Source organism: Lycorma delicatula, chromosome 2 (assembly GCF_047948215.1).
Source record: "Lycorma delicatula isolate Av1 chromosome 2, ASM4794821v1, whole genome shotgun sequence".
NCBI classification, from domain to species: Eukaryota; Metazoa; Arthropoda; class Insecta; order Hemiptera; family Fulgoridae; genus Lycorma; species Lycorma delicatula.
In genome coordinates, this window is record NC_134456.1 from 185,871,358 (window position 1) to 185,894,047 (window position 22,690).

The 22,690-nt window shown below is 30.8% G+C and overlaps 1 protein-coding gene across 1 annotated transcript in view; it reads left to right on the forward strand.

Moving 5' to 3' along the window:
- Positions 1 to 20,804, forward strand: part of Wdr59 (WD repeat domain 59) — a 153,299-nt gene extending 132,495 nt beyond the window's left edge. Inside the window, exons 18-21 of the mRNA XM_075356849.1 lie at positions 7,572 to 7,750; positions 9,296 to 9,389; positions 9,573 to 9,729; positions 19,871 to 20,804. Of these exons, the coding sequence (XP_075212964.1) occupies positions 7,572 to 7,750; positions 9,296 to 9,389; positions 9,573 to 9,729; positions 19,871 to 20,010 (570 nt within the window). The 3' untranslated portion in view covers positions 20,011 to 20,804. The remainder of the gene's footprint in view (positions 1 to 7,571; positions 7,751 to 9,295; positions 9,390 to 9,572; positions 9,730 to 19,870) is intronic.
- Positions 20,805 to 22,690: the final 1,886 nt, after the last annotated feature.

Genomic DNA, 22,690 nt, shown 5'->3' on the forward strand with positions numbered 1-22,690 from the left:
AGTATTTTACTGGGGAATCGTAGAGCATACAAAGCAAGCTACTGAAATACCAACATTTCAGTAGCATTTTCTGTACAGCAAAATTACCTCAGTTCTTTCTCTAATTGTAAATTGTTCCATAATTTCCAATAAATAAAAGCTAATTATTTTAATATTTAATAGTTAGCAACTAACAAAATTTAAAAAAATTAATTGAAGACACTGATAATACATTCACTTAGACAGATGGCATTTGCAACTTGAACTTCACTTTTAGGCTATTTTTAAATATTTGTTGGTGTTTACATGCTCAACTTCTTTTTCTACTTCTTCATTATTGATAGCATTGATTGTTTTTTTAATTTAATTTAATTTTCTTTTATTTAAAATTTAACATCAGCTGAATGTAACTCGTCAGCTGGGCCAGACCTAATGAAGCCAAAAACACCAATTTATGTGCCTACAGCATTTTTGAAGATGAATTACTAAAAAACTATCAATTTTAGAAAATAGAAAAAAAAAGTGAAATAATTTTTTTTTTTGCAAAGAATTCAATTCTGCAATAAAAAATATAGGTTAATATTTTAAAAAATTAAGTTGCTCTTGATATGACCTTTATTTGGCCGTATCAAGGACATCATAGGTTGTGAACGTATTTCCCCCTTGAAATGGAAAAACTTTAATAGGAAACATTTTTTTCCTAAAATGTGTACTTTTTAAGATGTAGATGTGTCTCAGTTTAAATGGACCAGCCAGTATATAGACCATTATGGCATGTTTTATCATTTCTTTTGCAGATTATAATAAAAACAAGCAAGATAAAAACTTTAAAGATAAAATTTTAAAATATTAAATAATTTTAAAGTGTCAGCATGTTTCATAATACTTGTTTATTGAAGAAAATTTGAACTTTTTTTTAGTAATTATTATACATTCCAGGCTATACAGATTACAGATGATTCTGATGATGATAATAATATTAATAAAGTCTGTTTTTTATAGTCAATTGAAAATGATTGTGAATCTTATAAGATCTGTTATTTAGGATTTTTTCACCCAAAAATTTATCTGGTATGAATTTTGTAGCATTGTAGAGGTATTGTTATATCTTTGTACTTTATTATGCTATGAAGGACTGTAGTTTATTCAAATGTGTTTGCTTTGTTTAATGAAGTATGTTATATATACTTAACAGAGGATTTAGTGGCAAGATTTATTTTTATAACATGTATTTTCTTCCTACTAAATGTTTTTGTTTAACTATGTGGAATAACTAAGATTATTGATAATTTCTGCTGAGGGCACAGCTTTATAGAGAAAAATGTTTAATCAATTCAAAGAATAGAAAACTCATGTTAGTTTTATGTATATATCTCAGTTACTTTAGCAAGTGATGACAACTGCAGTATCTTCTTTTGTTGAGAAGAATATCTCTGTTATATAAAAGATAAAGAGATCAGATTATATACAATTACAACGATTTGCTCATATTTATGTAAAACATTGAAAATTTTGTGTAATTATTTATGTTATTCTTAGGTGTTCTTACCTGATGAAAAAACTGATAGATAAGTTTATAAAATTGTAGCAGAGAGGAGATTAAATGAATTATTCCATTTTTTTAATTAGGTTTATTACTTTTTTACTTGCTTTTTAAGGAGAAAGATGAAATTAATTAAATGATACGCTGGAAAAATTCAGTTAAACCTTTCCAAGATTAAACCTAAGAAAACTTGATTTATTCAGAAATAATGTTGAATATATTTATTCTATTTGTATTTAACTATCAATTTCCTTGTGATGTATATAGTAAAATTGTGTAATTAAGCATATGTTGTCATTGTAGTTTTGCTTAACTTTGTGTCAATGATGCATCTCTAATAGTTCAGGTTTTAATGGATGCAGAGATTGACATTGGTCTATAAGCAAGGTGATCCAAGATATAAAAGATAAATCAGTTTATTCTAAACTTTTTTGATTGATTAGATGTAAAATCTTATTCAGCTTGATGTCTATATATAATTACAGTTTAATTTATTTTTAAATCAGAATCAGGTTTTTTCTGTGTATACCTGACAGAAGTAATGTGTTTGACCTTCATTATTTATTTGTGTGTATATTATTAATTATGAAATTTTAGAATGACCACTAGTTTTCATGAAATAGATATGAATAAATTTGGTTCAGTTACACCATTGATATTTACAATGGTGCGTCAGAATTTATCTTCACTTTTCATCCTACAATTTATTTACTCCAAGGTGGGTTCAATGTGTACATCATTTTTTTATGTAGTTACCTCCCTTGTCAATGCACTTGGTCCAGCGGTCCACAAGCTTGCATATTTCTCCTAAGAAGGCTTTTGGTTGGTCACAAAGCTACTGTTTCCTGGAAGTCTTAAGTCTGTGGAAAATCAACGACCTGCAAAGCATCCTTGAGCAGCCAAAACAGATGAAAGTCTGAAGGAGCAAGATCAAAGTTGTAGGGAAAGTGTTCAAGTACCTCAAAATTTAACTTTATAGTTTGAATGGTGTGAAGCCATGTGTGGATGGGCGATGTCATGCAATAACAACACTTTCTTCGACAACAGACCTCAGTGTTTGTTGCAAATTGCTGGCTTCAACTTGTTTACCAGCATTTCACTGTTGCTTGCACTGTTGATCGTTGTCCAGTATAGAACAATTCCATGAAGTCTTCTAGTATAGGTCCTTTTGCGTCCCAAAAAACAGCATAACCTTTCCTGCTGATGGCTCAGTCTTGAATTTTTCCTTCATCAGAGATCCTGGGTGTTTCCAATTCATTACTGGTGATGAGTCTGCTCAAAAATTTGTCACCTTTCTTGTTAAAGCAATCAAGTAAGCATTGGAAAATGTCAATACTTTTGAGCTTGTGTTCTGTAATAAACTGTCCTGATACCCATTCCATGCAGACTTAACAATAAGTTGAACTTATTTAATGATGGTCAGAATCATGACTGATGTTCAAAGAAGATTCTACCTCATCAATGTAAATCGCCTATTTATCAAAACCATCTTTTGACCTTGCTTAGTCTTGTCCGTGGTGAAGGTTGACGACCATCCTGCTCCTCTTCATGTGTCACATTTTTAAACTTCTTGATCCGTGAAAAAATACTTTTACGTGATAAAACATTATCCCCATATCGTGTTAAAAGTCTGGGATGAATTTCAGTCTCTTTCACACCCTCCAACCAGAACAGTTAGACCACTGTTTGTTGTTCCTCCTTGATGCAAACTGCTAGCGGAGCTGACATGTTTACAGCTTAATAGCCAGAAGGCAAATGGTGAGATTGGGATCAAATTTTGCACACATGACTGCTGCAGCCATACCATTTCTTAAGTATGCATCCGCATAAGGCAGTAAAAGACCTTTAAAGGGATGTTATGGCAGAAATATAGATAATTTTTTACTCATACTTGTAATATACAACAGTGTATAAAATTATATAGACTTCCAGTCAAAGATTTTTTCAAACTTGAACCAAAATCGTTTGAAACATTCAGGTGTAGAAAAAAAACATGCTTGAAGAGAAATGTCAAACATATGATGAATGTTACAAATAGAAAAAGAATAAAGTATCATTTAATTAAAATTATAATAATTAAAATAAGTTTGAATTCCATAACTGATGGAAATATATAATTAATAAACAAATTTTAGAAAGATTCACTGAAATTATTTTTAAAAATTAGAATCCGAAAGAAAAAACATATTATAAATTAAAACCATAAAATAAATGATGTTAATAAAAAATATTGAATGTATAATTTTTATTCTTTGTAAATAAGGTATCAAACTAAGTACTGTAAGTGACATTGGGGACATGCCAGTTTTAACAAAACACTTAAAACATTTGGAAACAATCTGTTATCATTTCCTGATTAGTGAATTCAATCCTGCCATTGAAAAATAAAAATTATTTTTTTTTTGTTAGGTCTTATAATATAGAGATACAGCATGAAGTTCTCCCATTACTTTCATACACTATTCTACTCGTGAAAATAATGGAAAAAGTTCATATTACCATATGTCTTAAAATTCCAGTGAATTTACAGCTAGTGAAAGATTTTGCTTGGTTTCAGCTACCCTGGTGAAATGAGGTCATACTGAAATTTTTATGACATTAATAGAGGGGCAACAGTGATTTCTCATGGTCTTTGACCTGAAAAATCGAATAAATAGGTCCCAGAACCATATCTACAGTAATTTTTTAGAAATCAAGGGTGAAAACCAATAGATTAGGGTAAAAACACTGTTTTTTTATGTTTGATGTTCAATAACTTTATTAAATGGGTAGTAAACACATTACAAACTTTTAAACAAAACTTGTAGAGAATGTAATTCTGATCAAAATGGTGTAAGGTAAGTTGAATGAAACAAAAAAGTTAGAAAATTTGAGTTTTATTTAGAAATAGTACATTACTATATTTGTCAGGAAAGTACTTACATAATATAAACAAACACCAAATTCTTTTTTTTGGAAATGTAAGAAATTTGTAAAAAACAAAATTTACAAAAAAAAAATTTAATTTAATTTAAAAAATAAATTATTTAGATAATAATCTTTTTGTTAAAGAAATACAATAAATTATTTGAAAAATTAGTATTTCAAAGTTTGTAATAAAATAGCAGCAGTTGATCAACAATGTACAATACTGTAAGGGTACTGAGTGATTAACTATATCGGGTACTGTGAACTGTGCTGCTATTAGCAAAGATTTCTGTGAATTTTAGTTTGAACATAATAGGTTTGCCATTGAAGTAATGCCATACGTATTTACAAGAAAGGAATATGTTAATACTGTATTCAGTTTGGTGTTTATAATTATAATGCTACGGATGCTGCAGTAGAGTATGAAATATGTTTTCTGAATCGCAAGTTTCCAGATCCTAAAACAATTAGCGCAACTTTTCACAATCTTCAGAAAACAGGTTCAATGCAGAGTGTTCGTACTAGCTGTGAACAATCTGTCCAACATGATGCTGCTATTGATGAAATTATTATAAATGCAGCCCAAGTGTCATTACATGACATCTTTCTAAGCAGATCTGAGTTTCACATTCAGTGGTTTGGAGGACACTTAAACAAAACAAGTTTTACAACTCAACAAGTATATTTTGTTTACCTATGAGCCAAATTTCATTCGAGATAGCATCAATAACTTACGCAATCCTCAGAAGTAAATCCTCATGAAATGGTGGAAGGCAATTTTCAGCACTGATTTAGTGTCGATGTATGGTGCAACCTTCTTCACAATCAACTGTTTGGACTGTTCATATTCCCTGGCTGCTTAAATGCTGAGGTCTACTTGCACTTTCTACAAGAAGAATTGCCACTGCTACTTGAAGGTGCTCCTCTAGCGAATATACTTCAAGTATGATTGCGTGCCTCCTCACTTCTCTTATGTCATTTCCACTCACTTTAATCATAATATCCCTGAGAAATGGATCATTTGTGGAGGTCCATATTCTTGGCCACCATGATCTAACACCTTTAGATTTTTGCATCTGGGTATGGTTGGAGAATTGTATACAAAACAAAAATACATTCTCATGAGGAATTAATTGTCCTCATTATGGATCCAGCTAAGTAACTTAAGGACATCCCTGAAAAACTGAAAAGAGCAACAGAAGCGTGCCAAGAAATGTGTAGAAAATGGTGGGCTCATTATGAACATTTATTATAAACTGGTACATATAACACACTTTGGTCTAGTTTACTGTTTCTTAATAAAATTTGAATGTTTTTAACTTTTCTCTGTTTTATTCAACTTATCTTAAACCATTTTGTTCAGAATTAATTTCTTTTTAAGTTTTGTTTGAAAGTTTTATGTGTTTATCACCCATTTAGCAAAGTTATTATACATCAAACATAAAAACAGAGTTCTTTTAACCCAATTTATGGTTTCATCCTAGATTTGTCAAAAACTACTGCAGTTACAGTTCTGGGACCTCTTGATTTTTTAGGTCAAAAACCATAATAAATCACTAATTCTGCCCCTTAATTAACATACTAAAAATTTTAGAATAACCTCATTTCACCAGGGTAGCTGAAATCCAAGCAAAATCTTTTACTTGCCTTACTAGCTAATGAAGGATTTTAGGACATAAGTTTATATGAACTTTTTCCATTATTTTAACGAGTAGAATAGGTTTTGAAAGTTCCAGGAAAACTTTTTTTATTAAAAATCAGCTATTGATAGGATTTATCCATAGGCAGGGATTTTTATTTAGCTTCCTAAGGAATGTTAAAAATGTGTGTGAAATCATTTAAAAATCAGCATTTTTAGTTTGGATTTATATTGTATATTGGGGTCTTATATTAAATGTTGCTCAAGCTATTTTTATTTCATTATTACATATTCTTGCCCAACAATTTAATGTTTGAAATTCAATATAGTCTTTTTTCTTTTGCACAAAACTTAAAATACGTTACTTATCACATACCTAATTTTTATTTTTATTTTGTATCCCAAATTATTGTTTGTTATTTCATCAGTGCTTTGTTATATTTCAATTGAGTTTTTCCTTCTTAGTGTTTGTGGTTGTTTTTCTACTGTCCACCCCCCTCAAATTGTATTTACTAAAGTAATCTTAATCTTATCACTCACATTTAATAAATGTACACTTTTTTCATGAATACTGTTTGTTTTTTATTATTATGTTATCTTGATGTACTAATAATTAAGAGTACCTCAAGAATATCATAACTTAAAAAATTTCATTGTATTCATACATTATTAAGGGGACCAGTCTTTTTTCTTTCATCTTATTACATGACTATATCTGCAAGTTGTGTAAGTAACTAGATTATTTTCTGACTATTGGTGGCCAAAATTCATTAAAGAGTATTTCTACAAAAACATCATCTGATGCATCCTTTCAGTATTATGACTCAGCTTAATATGAATTCAAACAGTACCTTACTATACTTCATTGTTGTTTGTTCTGACATTTTGCACTTCTCTAGAACCTTTACATGTGTACATATATTCATTGCTTTCTAGGACTAAAAAAATTTTCCTATGGTTCCTGTTGAATGTTAACCTGACTATTAAAAGTGTGATGGTGTATTTTGCTTGCTATCATCCATAATGTTTTATTTTATGGCACCTCTTAGGAATAACTATTTTATCTACCTGTAAAAAATCTTGATCAGATAGTTGCTGTTATGAAAGCACCTATCCAGTGTTATTTTTCTGCTTAGTTAACATTCATTCAAGAAGTAGAAGTATAATGTGGTAAATGAAGTTAGTTCACTTTATAACCTGTTTTCATCTGATCTAACAAGGAAATATCATAATTCAACACACATGCAATCTAACGTGGAATCTTTCTGACTATTGTACTAAGACTTATTTACAGTATGATTTTGGCATTTAGTCATGTTATAAAAGTAGGATATTAGTAATTGTTTTTTGTTTTTTTTTTATATACACAAATATATAAATAAAAGACCACCTTTATATAATCTGTTGATTTAAAAAAAAGAATGTATGTATTATTTTATTTTTATATATGAGCACTGTAATTTTTTTTCGTAAATTTTTAATAAAATATTCCATTATTTCTAGCCTGGAGGTTCACCATATCATACAATACATGAAGTAGATATGTCATTGGATGGCTGGAATTTCAGTGTTTTAAAGCAGAATCGTTCAAATTCATGGTCTGAATCATTGGATGATTTTCGATTATCTTCAAATATTGTTGAGCATGTACCATTGGAATCAGAAACTGGACATTATATAAAGTATGTCGTTTTGATTATTTCTTATACCAAAATATTGAAAATTCAGACAGAATACTGAAAATTAATTAAATTGATTAAATTAATTAACACATTATATCAAATATAGTAAATGTTTTGCTTTGCAGGCTGAAGCTTTGCTTAAAGATGTTTTTTTTTTTACTTTGGACTTAGATTTTTTCATTAATTAATATATAAGAACTTTACATTTTACCTAAGATCTACGTTATTATATTATTGCCTAATATTGCTATGAGCAGGATGCCTTTCATCCCAAAAATACTGAGAATACACATTTATTGAATTGGAAGTCCTTATATTTAATCATTTCATATAATTTCAGTGTAACAATCAACAAAATCGTGACCAGCTTTTCAAAAATTTAGTTCTAAGGTATTTTTTTTAAAAGCTCTTTTTTATAAACTTATATACTTTACACCATATTTTTTGTGTTTTTAATCACCAATAAATATATTGTTTCTGGTTTTTTAACTGGTTCCATGAGCTAAGATATTTCACAGTATATATTTGCATTCCTTGCCATCAATAACTGTAGTTTGTCAGTTTGTGTTATAGTGAATATTTGTGTTGCAATAACTACAAACACAGCAGCGGATCTAAAATTAAATTTTTAGCCTTTTGAAATTAAAACCTTATTACTTCATTATTTTGTTGTTTATATCAGATATAGTAAACATAATATGATTTTTTTTTTTACAAGTTAAATTGTAACAGCCATATTATTAAATTTTATACCTGCTTTAACGTTTCTCATTATCTTAGGTGGAAGTTAACTTTTACTGAAAGTTATCAACCTAGGTGAATATCTTTCACTATTAGGTATTCTGTGGTACTCTACAACATTTCTAAGTTTTAAAGCTTCTTCATTGGGATTTATTATTGTTTGTGTTAAATTTCAGTTCATTATCTTATTTACTCTGAACACAAGCTTTTTTATCTGTAAATTTATAAATCATTCACACTATTTTTTTGTTTAATTACTAAGACACCCAAGATTTGTTACTTGTTTTGGTTAAGTACCACATGCTGATTGACTGAAAGATAAATGTGTTAATCACATCTTGAGACCTCTGATGTATTATAGCTAAATGCTCATGTAACAATATAAATGAAATATGAAAAATAATGCATGCAGTTCATTGTTTTGTTAATTTTTCTGCTTTGCTGAGCATAGTTTTAATTATATTTATCACACAGATTGAAATCATTTTCATGATCAAGTACTTATTAAAATTATATTTTGCCATACTGCAAACCTGTAAGCAACTCACTGTTCAGAAAACGTTTGGTATCCTTGAATAATGTATTCTTTATTTTTATTTAAAATTTATGTAAAAATAAGTTCTAAGCTTCAGGAGTATATAATTTCTTCTTTTGATTCAAAATGCCCTTTTTGATGATGTTTCTTTATTTTATGATAGTGCAGTTTATTTTGTTACTTAGATTTTAGCCAAAAAATAAAAAATAAAATGAATATTTAAGTCTATTGCTTAATAAAGAGATTAATTTATAAATTGTCATTTGCAGAATGGATGGTAGTACTTCCTGGCTTTATGATGAGTATAAACGTGCGTATGCTGAAATCCTTCATCGATGGCACCTACTTGATGCAAGGGCTCAGGTAAAAAAAAAAATGTTTATATTATGACATCAGTTAACATAAATTTTAGCTTAATATCATCTAGTGTAAGTAATATTTTTTGTCAAAAAATTTTATAATTTTTGTTGTTTTTTTTCATTATAATGTTACACAAATTATTTCTTATGGTTTTTAATTACTTGTAATTAAATGTGTTTGTTTAAGATTATGAAATACATATCCAGCAATCAGGAAACTCACAAAGGTCTTGAATTTAGAATTGAATGTCTGTCATGTGAAAGTACTGTTCAGCAAGATGCTTATTGTTCAACTTGTAAAAAACCTTGTCTACGCTGCGTAGTTTGTCATATACCTGTTAAAGGTAAGTTAAGCTGTTTTGTTGATATTAGTTCATAAATCTTGTTTTGATCAGTTTATAATCATGTTTTTTTACCTTTACCAAAATATGGTGAAAAGTGTTGGTTTTTGCCTAGTTTCTAAGCACTTTGGTACATTCCAGTGTTCTACCAAAATCATAAAATTTTTATAAAAGTAATATTGTAATATAATGTATAATCTCACAATATGCACCCTGTGTATAACCCAGTATGAGATTTTTTCCTATCTGTAGTAAGCAGTTTTAAAATAGTAATTTAAAAATATTATCACTTATTCTTCAAAAATAACCAACATTCACCTCTACTAAAACAGATAACTGAACTGTTTTCATGTAACCTAGTACTGTACTTCTGCTTACAAAAAAGGGATTCATTATGTACTTTCATCACCATTTGTAATTACTGAATTATTTTTAAAAAATCTTCCCACCAATTTATTTTAAGTACAGGTAAAAGATTTTCTTTTACCGAATCAATATTATTCATACCAATAAATAATTTGAATTATAACAACACCTTGAATTTTCTGCTTCTCCGTTCTACAAATTCTTAAAGATGAAATAATTTTTATTAACACTTTTTGAATTGCATTCTTTGTAGTTATTTGTTATTTAGTATTTTCATGTATTTTTCTTCATGCTATTTTACATGTTTGTATTTTAAATAATTAATATAGCTTTTAATGACATCTACTTTTATTTTTAAATTAATTTATATTTTACAATGCTGTTCCTTTTTCTGTGGAGTAGCATAGCATATGCTACGATTCCTGATGTGATTGATACATCAGTGCAGCAAAATAAGTTGTAATAGTGCAAACAGTACAATGATATACCATCTGCATTCTACTTGTATAAAAGGTATTTTCATAACATATCCACTGATGAAAGAAATAAAAACTGCTTCCTTTTTTTAATATACTCACTAGCCATATATTTTCATGACTTTAATGCAATAGTGCATAAAATAATTTTAATCCGTTTGTAATCTATAATTTCTCTTAAATATTATTTTTACTATAATCCTTCATTGGTTTTTTTTTTTTTTGACATGTCTACTTCATTATGATTACATTTATGTTTACTGTACATAGATTTTATTTATTTACACTATAATTTTATGTATATAAACTTTGATTTATTTTAAATTATAATATTAGCGAAGCTTGTTAACTGTAAATTCCCTTTTTATTTGAAAGTTCCCTTTTGCAGATAGATTTGATTTTTCCATTTATATGTATTTTTTGTTAATTGGTATAAACATCTAGAAAGAGAATGCAATTTTAAAAACCCATTTTGTTTTAAAGGTAAAGTTTTTAAAAAAGTAAACATCTGCAAGGCCTATACCCACCCCAACCCATTTGTTAATTTCTTGTAAAGGATAATGTAAGAGATACAGCATTGTTAACAATAAAAATTTTTAATACTGTTATAATAAAAAAATGCTCGAGGTCCTCTTGGTCCAGGAGCCATACACAGTTGGAGATAGGGTAGTTGGTTTCCACGGAGTTGATGTTATTCATTCTTGTGAAGAACAGCCGCTGTCTGCAAAAGTGGTCGGCTCGATCTCGTTGGGTGTCTTCTAGATGCCTCAGTTTTCTGATGAGCAATTCACCATCATCTGAATCACGAGGGGTACGCTTGATGTTGTACTGGTGTCAGGATACTTCCAGATTGGATGGAATATCGATGACTTGTTGGCGAAGTTGGGGCGGATTCTGGACGGTCTTCCGGGCATCAGAGTGCTGGTTGCTCTGGACACTAACACCAAGTCTTCCGCCTGGGGTTCACCACTCACTGACCCCCAGAGGTGCTGGTCTCACATAGTTCATTGAATTCAGTAACCTCTACTTGCTTAATGATGCAGAACATTCCCTGGCATACGGGCTGTGGAACTCGTAGTTATAGACCAAATGATTTCTCAAATAGCACCGGGGATTGACCATCTTGACCCAGATATTTTCTATCTTCTACTTATCAGTAAGAGAGCCACCTGGCAGGCTGTTCTTGGAGTGCCTAAGTTGGGGTTGCTTTCTGACTTTTTGGAAGGTGGCTTTGGTGAGGGTGCTCTTAAAATCAGGAAAGGATCTGAGTGAGGTCAGCAGTTATCAACCCATCAGCCTCTTGCCGGTAATCAGCAAGTTGCTTGAAAGGCTGGTTGTGGAACAGCTCTGGGAAACCATCGATATGAACTCACTTCTAAATTGAGGCCAGCATGGCTTTATGAAAGGGGTTGTTAGCACTAAGGATTGCATCTTAAATGCTCTTGCCAAGGTGGAAGGCGCCGACTGTAAATATGTTTTGGCAATTTTTATTGACATAAGGCAGTATTTCCTTCCAAGTGTTGGAGTTCTGTCCTCTATGACTTGGAATACTCCAATGTTCCTGTAGCCCTGCAGGCCGTAGTGCGTGTCTATTTTTGTCTAACCATACGGCTCTGTTTAGAGATGCGCGCCTGCCTGTGGAAAGGGCTGTCACCAGGAGAAGCCTGCATGGTTCCATTCTCGGTCCCCTGCTGTGGAACCTGGTATTTGACGGATTTCTGAATCTGGCATTCCCAGAAGCGGTCACAGACCAGGCTTTCACCGATGACTGTCACCTGTTAGTTTGTGGTTATTCACAACCACAGCTAGAAGACCAGGTGCAGGCAGCTTTGTCGACCGCAGATGGTTGGATGGACATGCAAAAATTAAAGATTTCTGTGCCCAAGACGAAGTTTATGCTTCTCAAGTTTGCAGACAAATTATCATACAGTCGTAACCCCCACATTAAGTATAAAGGCTGTGTGATCAGCTGAGTTAGAGTTCATAAGTACCTAGGTGTTTTGTTTCATTAGAAGTTGCTGCTTAGCAACTACATTAGGCAATTAGTGGCAGACACAGTTTCTGTGATGCACAAGCTTAGGAGGATTGCTCGGAAGGATTACGGACTGTCGGGCCGTCATTTGTACATGGTGTACCGAGGTGTCTTCGAAAGTATGGTCTCTTATGCTGTGTTCATTTGGGCCCATAGGTTGGACAGAAATCAAGCACTTAATCAGAATTTAAGGAGTACCCAGAACATTAATAGTATGCCTTGGTGTTTTTAAAACAACCTCCTACGAGGCTACCACTATATTGGGAAAGGCTCTCTCAATTGATTTAGTGATAAAAGTTCGGGCGGCCATGTGGAAGTTGCGAAGAGGCAGGGAGGCCGAGGTATTAGGGATGAGGTTTTGAGCCTGGCCTGTAGCAGAGCGGAACGGTGATCACAATGCACCAGTTCTAATTTTTGTTCAGTTGCCCATCTCCCACCTAAGGAGGAAGCTTTACAGCCTCGCAATGGATTCATAGCAGCAAGAATTAATGCCACGACTAAGAGAAGATCCTTGTAAAGATTTATATATAGGACTTGGAGGATGGTATGCCTCTCCTTCGTTTTTAAGGGCAAGGGGTGCTCAGGTACTCTCCAACCACGCGAACTTGAACCAATATTTGTTTCGGTTTCGACTAGCAGCTGATGAGCTGTGCCTCTGCAGGAAGGTCCAGTTGAACGAACATATGATGTTCGACTGCCCAGCTCTTGGGGGACCAGAACTCAGGCCATCCTGGAACTTAAGAGGTCAAGGGGAAAATTGGCCACTCATAAGCAGCGAGTCACTGTGGCGTGAGCCGCATTGGATGCAGTTACTTTGTTCAACCAGCATCAGTAGTATATTTAAGGGAAGACTTCTACCTCACTGCTATGGAAAGCTACCCGAGAGTTATGGCTGGCCATCGGCCAATTAAAGCTCCAAGCACTTTAATATGGTGGAAAGGCACTTGCTAGCATTCAGCAACCTAGGTGTGGCAGCAAATTGCTTTCTTGACGAGATAAATTTAATTTATTGAATGTTGTTTATATTTTAGTAGTTGACGGGGTGCGCCTACCCATTTTAGAATATATAACAAGTGAGCGGTGGGACATGAAGCAAGTGGTGTGTAGCACTATGCTTAGTTTGCTCACACAATTAGGTTAGCTCTAGGAGCTAGTTAGAACACTGGTAGCTAATGTGATTCGAGGCTCAGTAGCCGTTTGTAGCACAGACATTCGGTCTTATGCTTTAGGGCGACCGAATGGGGTGGTGGCGGGAGAAATGCCATGCAAATCAATAAATACTGATATAATATGTAATTTTTAGTTTGTGTCTGAACACCTCGTTTGTTAAAGAAGTTAATGAAAAAAAAAATCTATTTAACAAATATAAACATACTAAGATGTATGTCACTATTTTTATAAAAATTGTAGTATTAATATCTAAGTAAATTAGCCATATTGCATGTGGCAATAAACATAATCATTATAATAAATGTAAACATTAGTTATTATAGTAAATATTTTAAGTATTATAGTTACAATAATTTTCTTTTATCCCACCAAAAGCCGATATAAAGTGTTAAATTTCACTTTTCATCAGTTATATCATTTCTTGCATTTTACAACTTTTTTATCCAATTGTGAGAAGCTTTAACGATCATTCTTCTTAAAGACCAGACAGCCATTCCATTGTGTCACTATTTACATCAATTTAATAGAAATTAAATACATCAATTTTACAGTTTTTTTTTTTTTTTTTTTTTTTTAATTAATAAATCTAGTGTCAGATTTATAGTTAAAAATGTGTATCAATATCAGTTATTGATTTGATTGCTAAATTTTTTTATGGACAAAGATTTTAATGACTAAAAAGATAATTTGATTTTATCAAGGTTTAAATCTGTTGTTGCTTATTCATGTCCGTAAGTAGGGTTTGTTTCTGGTTTTGGATAATTATAAAAGAGTCGTTACATTCATTACTGATTTACTTAAGACAATGTTCATTTCATGAAATCATGAAGTTCTAGTAGTGTTATTGGTGTATGTGTTTGGTTCTAGTAGTAATATTGCTCGCTTGTTTGTTCCTGTAAAACTCTTGTTTAAAAATGACTGCTGTCATAGAAAATCCCACTGACTGTGAAATACTGTCATTCATTTTTTTTCAAAAACTTGTCAGCTGCAGAAATTCATCGTAAATTTTGTGAAGTATATGGAGGGAATTGACAGGGCGATAAGACGATGGTACCATATGTTTTGGGAAGGTCAGACAAACATTCATGACAATGAAAGAATTGGTCGACCCTCCATTGTCACAGATAAACTTATGCAATTGTCAATGTGAAAATTTGAAATTTTGTTGATGCACAATAACAGAATTATCCTAATTTTTTCCTCGCATATCATGTTCAATGTTGTATGAAATCATAACAGATAGGTTAGATTTCCTCAAATTTTTGCTCACTGGATGCCTAAGCTTCTTTCTGATGAGCACACAAAAAAGAAGATGGGATCAGTACTAACCTTCCTTCACTGTTACCATAACAAGAAGAATGAATTCCTTGACCACATCATAATAGGCAATGAGACAAAGGTTAAATTTGTTAATATGGAAACAAAAGCTCGATCTCAATCAATGTGTGCAGACGTACCAGTTCTCCTCAAAAACCTGTAAAGATCTGTCAAACACTTTTTAAAAAAAAGCTAATGGCATCAGTTTTTTGGAATTGTAAAGGTGTGATCTTGGCTGATTTTATGGAAAGAGGCACAACAATTAATGCTGAAACTTACTGCTAGATATTGCAAGAAGTATAGAAGAGGCACACAAAACAAATGACGTGGCATGCTAAGTTCAGGCATCGTTTTTTTTTTCCATGACAATGTTTGCCCATATACTGCAGTGTGCACCCAATACCAGATCGACAGTTTCAAATGGAAATTGTTTAACCATCCTCCATAGCCCTAATTTGGCTCCCAATTGATTCCTGAAAATGAAGAAATGGTTACTGATGCAGCGTTTTGAAAGTGACAAGAGAGTTGAAAAACAGTGTTACTAGGCTTAATTCACAGGCGGCAGAGTTTTATGACGAGGGTATTCAAAAACTTGTTTGCAAATATGACAAGTGTCTTAATTTGGATGGCATTTATGTAGAAAAATAGCTATAAGATGTATATAATAATTTTTTTTTTCAATAACTAATCTGAAGTTACTTTGCAAATAGCCTCTGTATTATTATACTCATATTTTGATATTTTTTATTGCTCATATACTTTTTGTATTTATTGTAACCCAGTTAAATTACGCTGAAGAACAAAATTAATTTCTTTTTTCACAAGAAACAAAATATTTGATCCTAATAGAGTTTATCACGCTGAATTTTTTTGTGTGATAAGTAGCTAAACTTTAAAAGAACTGTAAGAATTTACATGCAAGCAGGGCACTATTCATCTTATCTAAAATGTGATTTGTAATTGATGTGTAATTGTTTTCATTTTGTGTTTGGCATCTCGAACATCCCTCTTTAGCATCCAACCATAATCTGTGAACGTTTTTACACTCTTAGCTCACTGTTGCTGGTACCAGTTTTCCATGACCAAGATTTGCTGTTGGAACTGTTTCCATGCTCTTCACTGATGGGGCTGAGATTTCTCAGAAAGAAATCCACATATGAATCCAAAAAATTAATTTTTAGGGACATATTACAACCCATATCTTTGTATGACTGCAATAATTGATTTACTCTGTCGTTGTAGTTGGAGAATTTATGATTTCCTAAATGGTTTTGCGCAACACTTTTTTAAATGACCTCCACCCTGACTTATCATTGTGTAGAAGGACAGCCTTTAAACTAGTTTTTTGAAGAATCAATGATCAGTTTCAGTTGTGTAGAGTTATCATCATGATGAGGTCCTTCCATGATAGCACAAATTTTGCTACAGTACACTGAACCATTTTCTTCAGAATATAAACCTTAAAACTCTTTCTTATGACTACAAAAGAAACGTACTTCAGGGTCAGTATGGAGAAAAGTCCAGGCATTCAGCGTAGATCCCAAAAGCTAGGCTGGTGTCTTCAGTGAATTCAAAAGAAGGATAATCATGCTTCCCTAGTCAAACTTCAATGGTTACTTCATATTCCAGTTCATCTTTTAAAGTGAGATGTGTTAGAGGATGCGGTATAGGTAAGTCCTCACCATGAGGCACTGGCCTTGTAGCAAATTTAGATACTGGACTAAATGTTTCGTTTTATTGCTAATTTTCTTTATCTTTGTAAAATAGAAAGAACCGTCTAATGAATGGTCTTGCAGTTCATGTTACATCATCAATATGGCAAAACTCATGTGCTCAGTTCTTATTTTAATCCCTAACTTTACAGCCAAACTATAGTTCATAACAATTTTTAAATTATGTTTAATGTAGTCAAACTATATGTAGTAAATGTTTAATGTAGTAAATTATATGACAGAATGAAAGCACATTACATGCATACACAGCTACATTTAAATAATTCTACTGCTTAATTGTATGACTCAGAACACTGCTCTGTGCTGAAGTGTCAAAATCAACAACAAATGAATCATCATACATATAAATTATACTCTGTTATATTTACTGCCTGTTACAGTTAATCTGACAGTATAATGGTACTTTTTCTGCAGCTTGCATGGCTTATTCTTCGACACAAGCCACCATTCTTAGGTTGTTCAATGTAATTCCTGATTCATTTGTTTGTCTTGCTATAGATGATTTTCATTAAAGCCCTGTGGTAAATCTTCTAGTAGACAGCGATGATCTATCTCTTTGGAATAGACAAAATCAGATGACCTGCTTCTATGTAGCTCTCATTAAAGCTCAAACAAATCATCCAAACTTTGATGCAGTGTTCTCAAACCCACATCTTAATTGGTATGAGGCACACCTGAGATCTACTGCCCCGCTAGGCATCGGAGCTCAGCACCAGTAGTATATTATTGATTATATTTATTATTATATGTAATCAGTCTATTATATATCGTGAATTATTGCTTTAGTCTTTATCAGTTTCATAAATACACCAACTGCTTATCTAACAACAAGAATTTTATAATATTTTAAATAACATGAATCTTGGTGCTATAGTTTATACAGATAAACATGATAATTCTGTTGTGCTTTTGTGTTTGGCAATAAAACATATATGTTTGGCCTTCCCAATATTGCCAGTGCCTTTGTTGTGGAGCTGTATTCTATTAATAAGGCCTTAAATAAAATTAGCTCAACATTTTGACACGTACTTGTCTGTTCAGATTCCATAAGTTCTTACAGGCCCTCCAGTGTGGAATACATATGACATGTACTCATATGACAAGTGAATGGAATGCCACCATCAACAATAAACTTTGCCCAATTAAAAACACTGTCCCTGTATAATCCTTCAATTAGGAATATCTGTCAAGAGGAGATTGTTATTTTCCATTTACAAATAGGGCACACTAAACTCACTCATGGACATCTCATGTCTCAGACCGATGCACCTGTTTGTGTTTGCTGCAGCTGCCAGCTAACGGTGCACTACATTATTGTGGACTGTGTTTGTTACACAGCATTGCATTAGAAATTTAAATTAGGGACTAACATCCAAAGTATTTTATGAAACAATATGATAATGTTATAAAATGTCTTGCTGTTTCTTAAAGCCATGCATCTATACTCAAATATATAATAATATAATATGTTATTTATTTAGCTATTTGGATTATACCAATGGTAATTTTGTTTTAATTTAGATTTTTACTATTTTTATTTAATTGTGGCTTTATTTCACCTTTAGTATACGGAATGGCACTTTACGTCTATGCCGTATTGTGTGAGGAATATATTTACTTGTGATATTGTATCTTTTAATTGCCTTGAGTGTAAGGGAATGTAAGGGTATAGTGTGTGTGTGTGGGGGAGGGGGCACATTATTGTCTGTGATACTTCATGTTTATATTGTTAAATTAAATTGTTTTTTTTTCTCAACTTTTATGACCGCATAGAATTACTTTAGTCAGTTCATTATCCAAGTCTCTTCAAAGGAACTGTTCAGGCCTGGTAGTCTTCCCAGTACTTTTAAAAGTCAAGATTGTACTGTACCAGCTGTTTCAGAAGTCTTGAATCTTGCATACTCATGATTTGTCTAAAGAATCCTAGTCTCCTCTTATGCATGGTATCAAGATGGGTTTTAATTCTTTGTACATGACTTTGTTGGGTACGATTCACCACTGCCCATCATTTTTTAACTTTTTGTTGATGCAAGTTCTTCCAATTCTTTCGATTTTCTGGAGTCTGTTCAGAATAGTTTTTAATTATTCGTTCAGGTGGAAGAGTGTTTCTGTTGCATATGTTGCTTTCAGTTTTATAACTGTGAATGCGACTTATGCGATTGTGTCTTAATTTTTGTTTACAGAGAGACATTTTTTACTGTAGGTGTACCAGATTTTGCTAGTTTGTTCCTGTTTGGATATAGGTTTCCTCATTTAGGTTGTTTGTTGTTATTTCTCTGAGGTATTTAAATTTGATTATTATTTTGATTTTATTACAATTTGTGTTTACTTCTTTTTTAATTCTTTTGGTTTTTGGGGTATAATTTCTGTATTTTTTTAATGATATTTGTAGGCCAATTTTATTTACAATGTTTTGAAGTTCTAATGTGTGTTTTAGCTTTGTCGATGTTTGCTAGCAGTGCCAAGTCATCGGAAAAACCAAGGCAGTCTGTTTGGATTTTTTGGCCTATTTTTATTTATGGGGGTATTTTTTTACCCATTCCCGGATTACCATTTTCAAAGTGCAGTTGAATAGTAGTAGAGTCCATCACATTGGCACAGACCTCTTTTGATCTCAGATGGTTCTGAGAGTTCGCCCCAGAATTTCACTTTTGAATTAAAGTGTTTATTATAATAACATTATATCCTGGTGCTAATAACAACTAGTGTGCCTAAAAAAATTACAGCATTTTGGAAAGTTTTGAGTCAGAGATATAGTATATATATATATATATATATATATATATATATATATAATATTACACGAATTGTAAAAAATAGATTTTCTTTTTAAAAACGTTTTTATACAGACAGATTATTGCAATGCTTACTGTTGTATGTTCTTATCCTATAGCAGTTTAACTAAACCTATATTTATCTTTTATTTTCGATTTTATAAAATTTATCTTCCATTGTTATATCAACTTCTTTTCTGTTTTTATTATATAAAAGTAAGCATCCAGATATACAGTTTTTTTTAAGAAATTTCTCTTGTCATATTTTTTTTATAGGTTCAGCAAACTTCTGCATAGCATGTGGGCATGGAGGTCATTCAACTCATATGGAAGCTTGGTTCAAAAAAGAAAATGTCTGTCCTACAGGTTGTGGTTGTCACTGTCTTGCCGAGACTGCAGCTGTTCTTGAACCGTAAATAGATTGTTATTAAGGAATCTCGTTTAAATTTTCTAGTCATTATACTTGTTACATATGAAATAATTATTTATTCATTCATTACAAAGGCTTTCATTATTAATACTTTTCTGTTATTTATTATCATATGTATGTATTTTTTTTTTTTTGTTGATAATCTTTTTTTTATTTAAATGAATTGATTAATTATGTTTTTACTTTTATACAATTTTCCTGTTAAGCATCCTTAATATACTAACATGAGCAATAGAATAGTAATAATTTTTTTTTCATTATCAGATGATTTTTTTTCTTCATTTGCTGAATTTTTTCCTGCATTTATTTTAATTCTTTTTTAATCAGTTTTTTTCTGTAAAGATATAAAATGAATATATCAGAATTTCTCATTTCCTTTTTTGTGTATAGTTAAATTTTAACTATAATACTTAAAGATAAAAAGGACTTTTTAGAAAATGTTCATTTCTTAATGTTTTTAATGGTCCGATCAGTGGTATACTTCATAATTGAAGCCAGTGAAAGAAAGAAAGTTTATCAAACAGTGAAATTATAACATTTAAAACTATTTTTGTGCCTCATTTCCCTTTGTAAATTTATTTTACTGATTCCTTATATGAACATGTGTATTGTACATGCAGCATCTATAGATAAGTTTGGTTTATTTCTCCTAAGTCTTATTGTATAAATAATGCACAATGTTTATTAAATGAAGATGGTTCATATTATCATGTATAAATAATTGTGAGTAGGTCATAAGCATTAATTTCAGCAATAAATTACTTATTTTCATTCCAATATTTTTTTTTTTTTTTATGTAAAAGCAATGTTATTGGAATACTATAAAATTTGAAATAGCAACATTAAGCAATATTTTTAAGTTCAAATAGAAATAATAAATAAATTTTAGTATATTCATGGGATGTAGGTTTAATAATTTTGACTTTGATCTCTAATTTTTTTTTATTAAACAATACTAAACATTTTAGAATAATTTTGCTACTGTTAATTAATTTGTGAAGTCATTTAAAGCAGACATATGCTGATATACTGTGCTATCAAGGTATCATTTAATATGACCTAAATATTGCATCCATGTTGTGAAAAAAAGATTTTTGTTTAATATTATCACTTGTTCTCAATTGCACAGATTAATTTTGACAAGCTGTTAGAATCATGATTTGCTTGTCACATTAGAATTTGTACATATATTTCATATAACTTGTTTCAGTAATTCAAACAGCTATCTCATTACTATAACTCTTTAGGTTTATATGATTTGTTAGCAAGAAACTGTTACATTGTAATAAATTTGTTTTGTATAAATAGCTTTCCCAATTGTTCTATTTTTTATGTATTCTTTCTGATCAGGAAATTACTAAACTTTGGATTCCAAGGAAAATTATTCATATTGAGTTAATCTACAAATATCTAAGCTAAAAAGTTAGAGATTTATAGTTAAGAGGTTAGAGATTTTGCTCTATCTAACCTTTAGCATTTTATATCTGTAAACTTCAAGAAATTTTAATCAATCATTTCTTTCTTTAATCAGTGTTAGCTGGATACAAAACACTGTAGCTGAAAGTGTATGTTTGTAAAACATAAAAATAACTAATGTGATTCATATATATTTCAATTCATGTTGATTTGTTCTTCCATATAATTAATAATGATACAGATTTAGAGATACAGTCTAAGTGTATATTTTGCCTTTATGATATTAATAAATTATTGTCATGGTAATTTGATACAGCTGTATAAATGACTATTTTATATTCAAAAAGTACATATAGTTCAGTTTGAACATTTACATTGGAAAGATAGGTCAGCCAATTTTATTGAGTGACCCTTACTTTTATCTTATTAATGATATCTTTACTCTTGTTTGAATCTTTTAGATAATTTTAAATTAGAGAATGATACAGAAGATAATAATTTAAACTATTTTTTCCTATAAAAAGCTTCAAACTCAACTTTTGCATACTTTCTGATAGTTTTATTATGAATTCATGCCCTTTCATCTTGATCAGTAAATTATGACTTGTTTTTTTATTTCATTATTTATTATTATGATTTTCAGTTCATTTTAATGGGATTCTTTTTTAATAAATTGATTTTATTGTATTATATTTATATGTAATTTTTTTTTTTTTTTTTATTGTAAGTGCTGTTTTATTTTATTTAGAATGCTGTAAAACTAACACAGGAATAATAAATTATTTTATAATAGAAATTTTACAGATTAATGATATGATGAGTTCTCACTGTTTAAAATAATATCTCTCATTTTATTAAAATAAGATTTATCTTTTTTCAATTTTTTTGTCCAACACTGTATTTTTTAATCAAATTTTGCAACATCAAGGAAAGAAAAAAGATCTTATGTATTACAAATAGTTAATTGCAAATAGAGTAGATCATCAGTTATACAAATTAATTGGAAATTCAGTGTGTATTAAATTTGAATGATTGATGTATGAACATGTAGATAGATTATCAGCTCTTAAAATTTATTAGTAACTGAAAGCAAGGTGTTATTTAATAAAATTACTAAGTAATCAAATAAGTAGTCCACTTATTGTGATTAAGTAGCTACAGTTATGATTTAAACTGTACGCCCATAAAATATCTCATTTTTTGCTTAAGTTTAATCATATTTTTATTACAGCATTATAAAATACCATGTT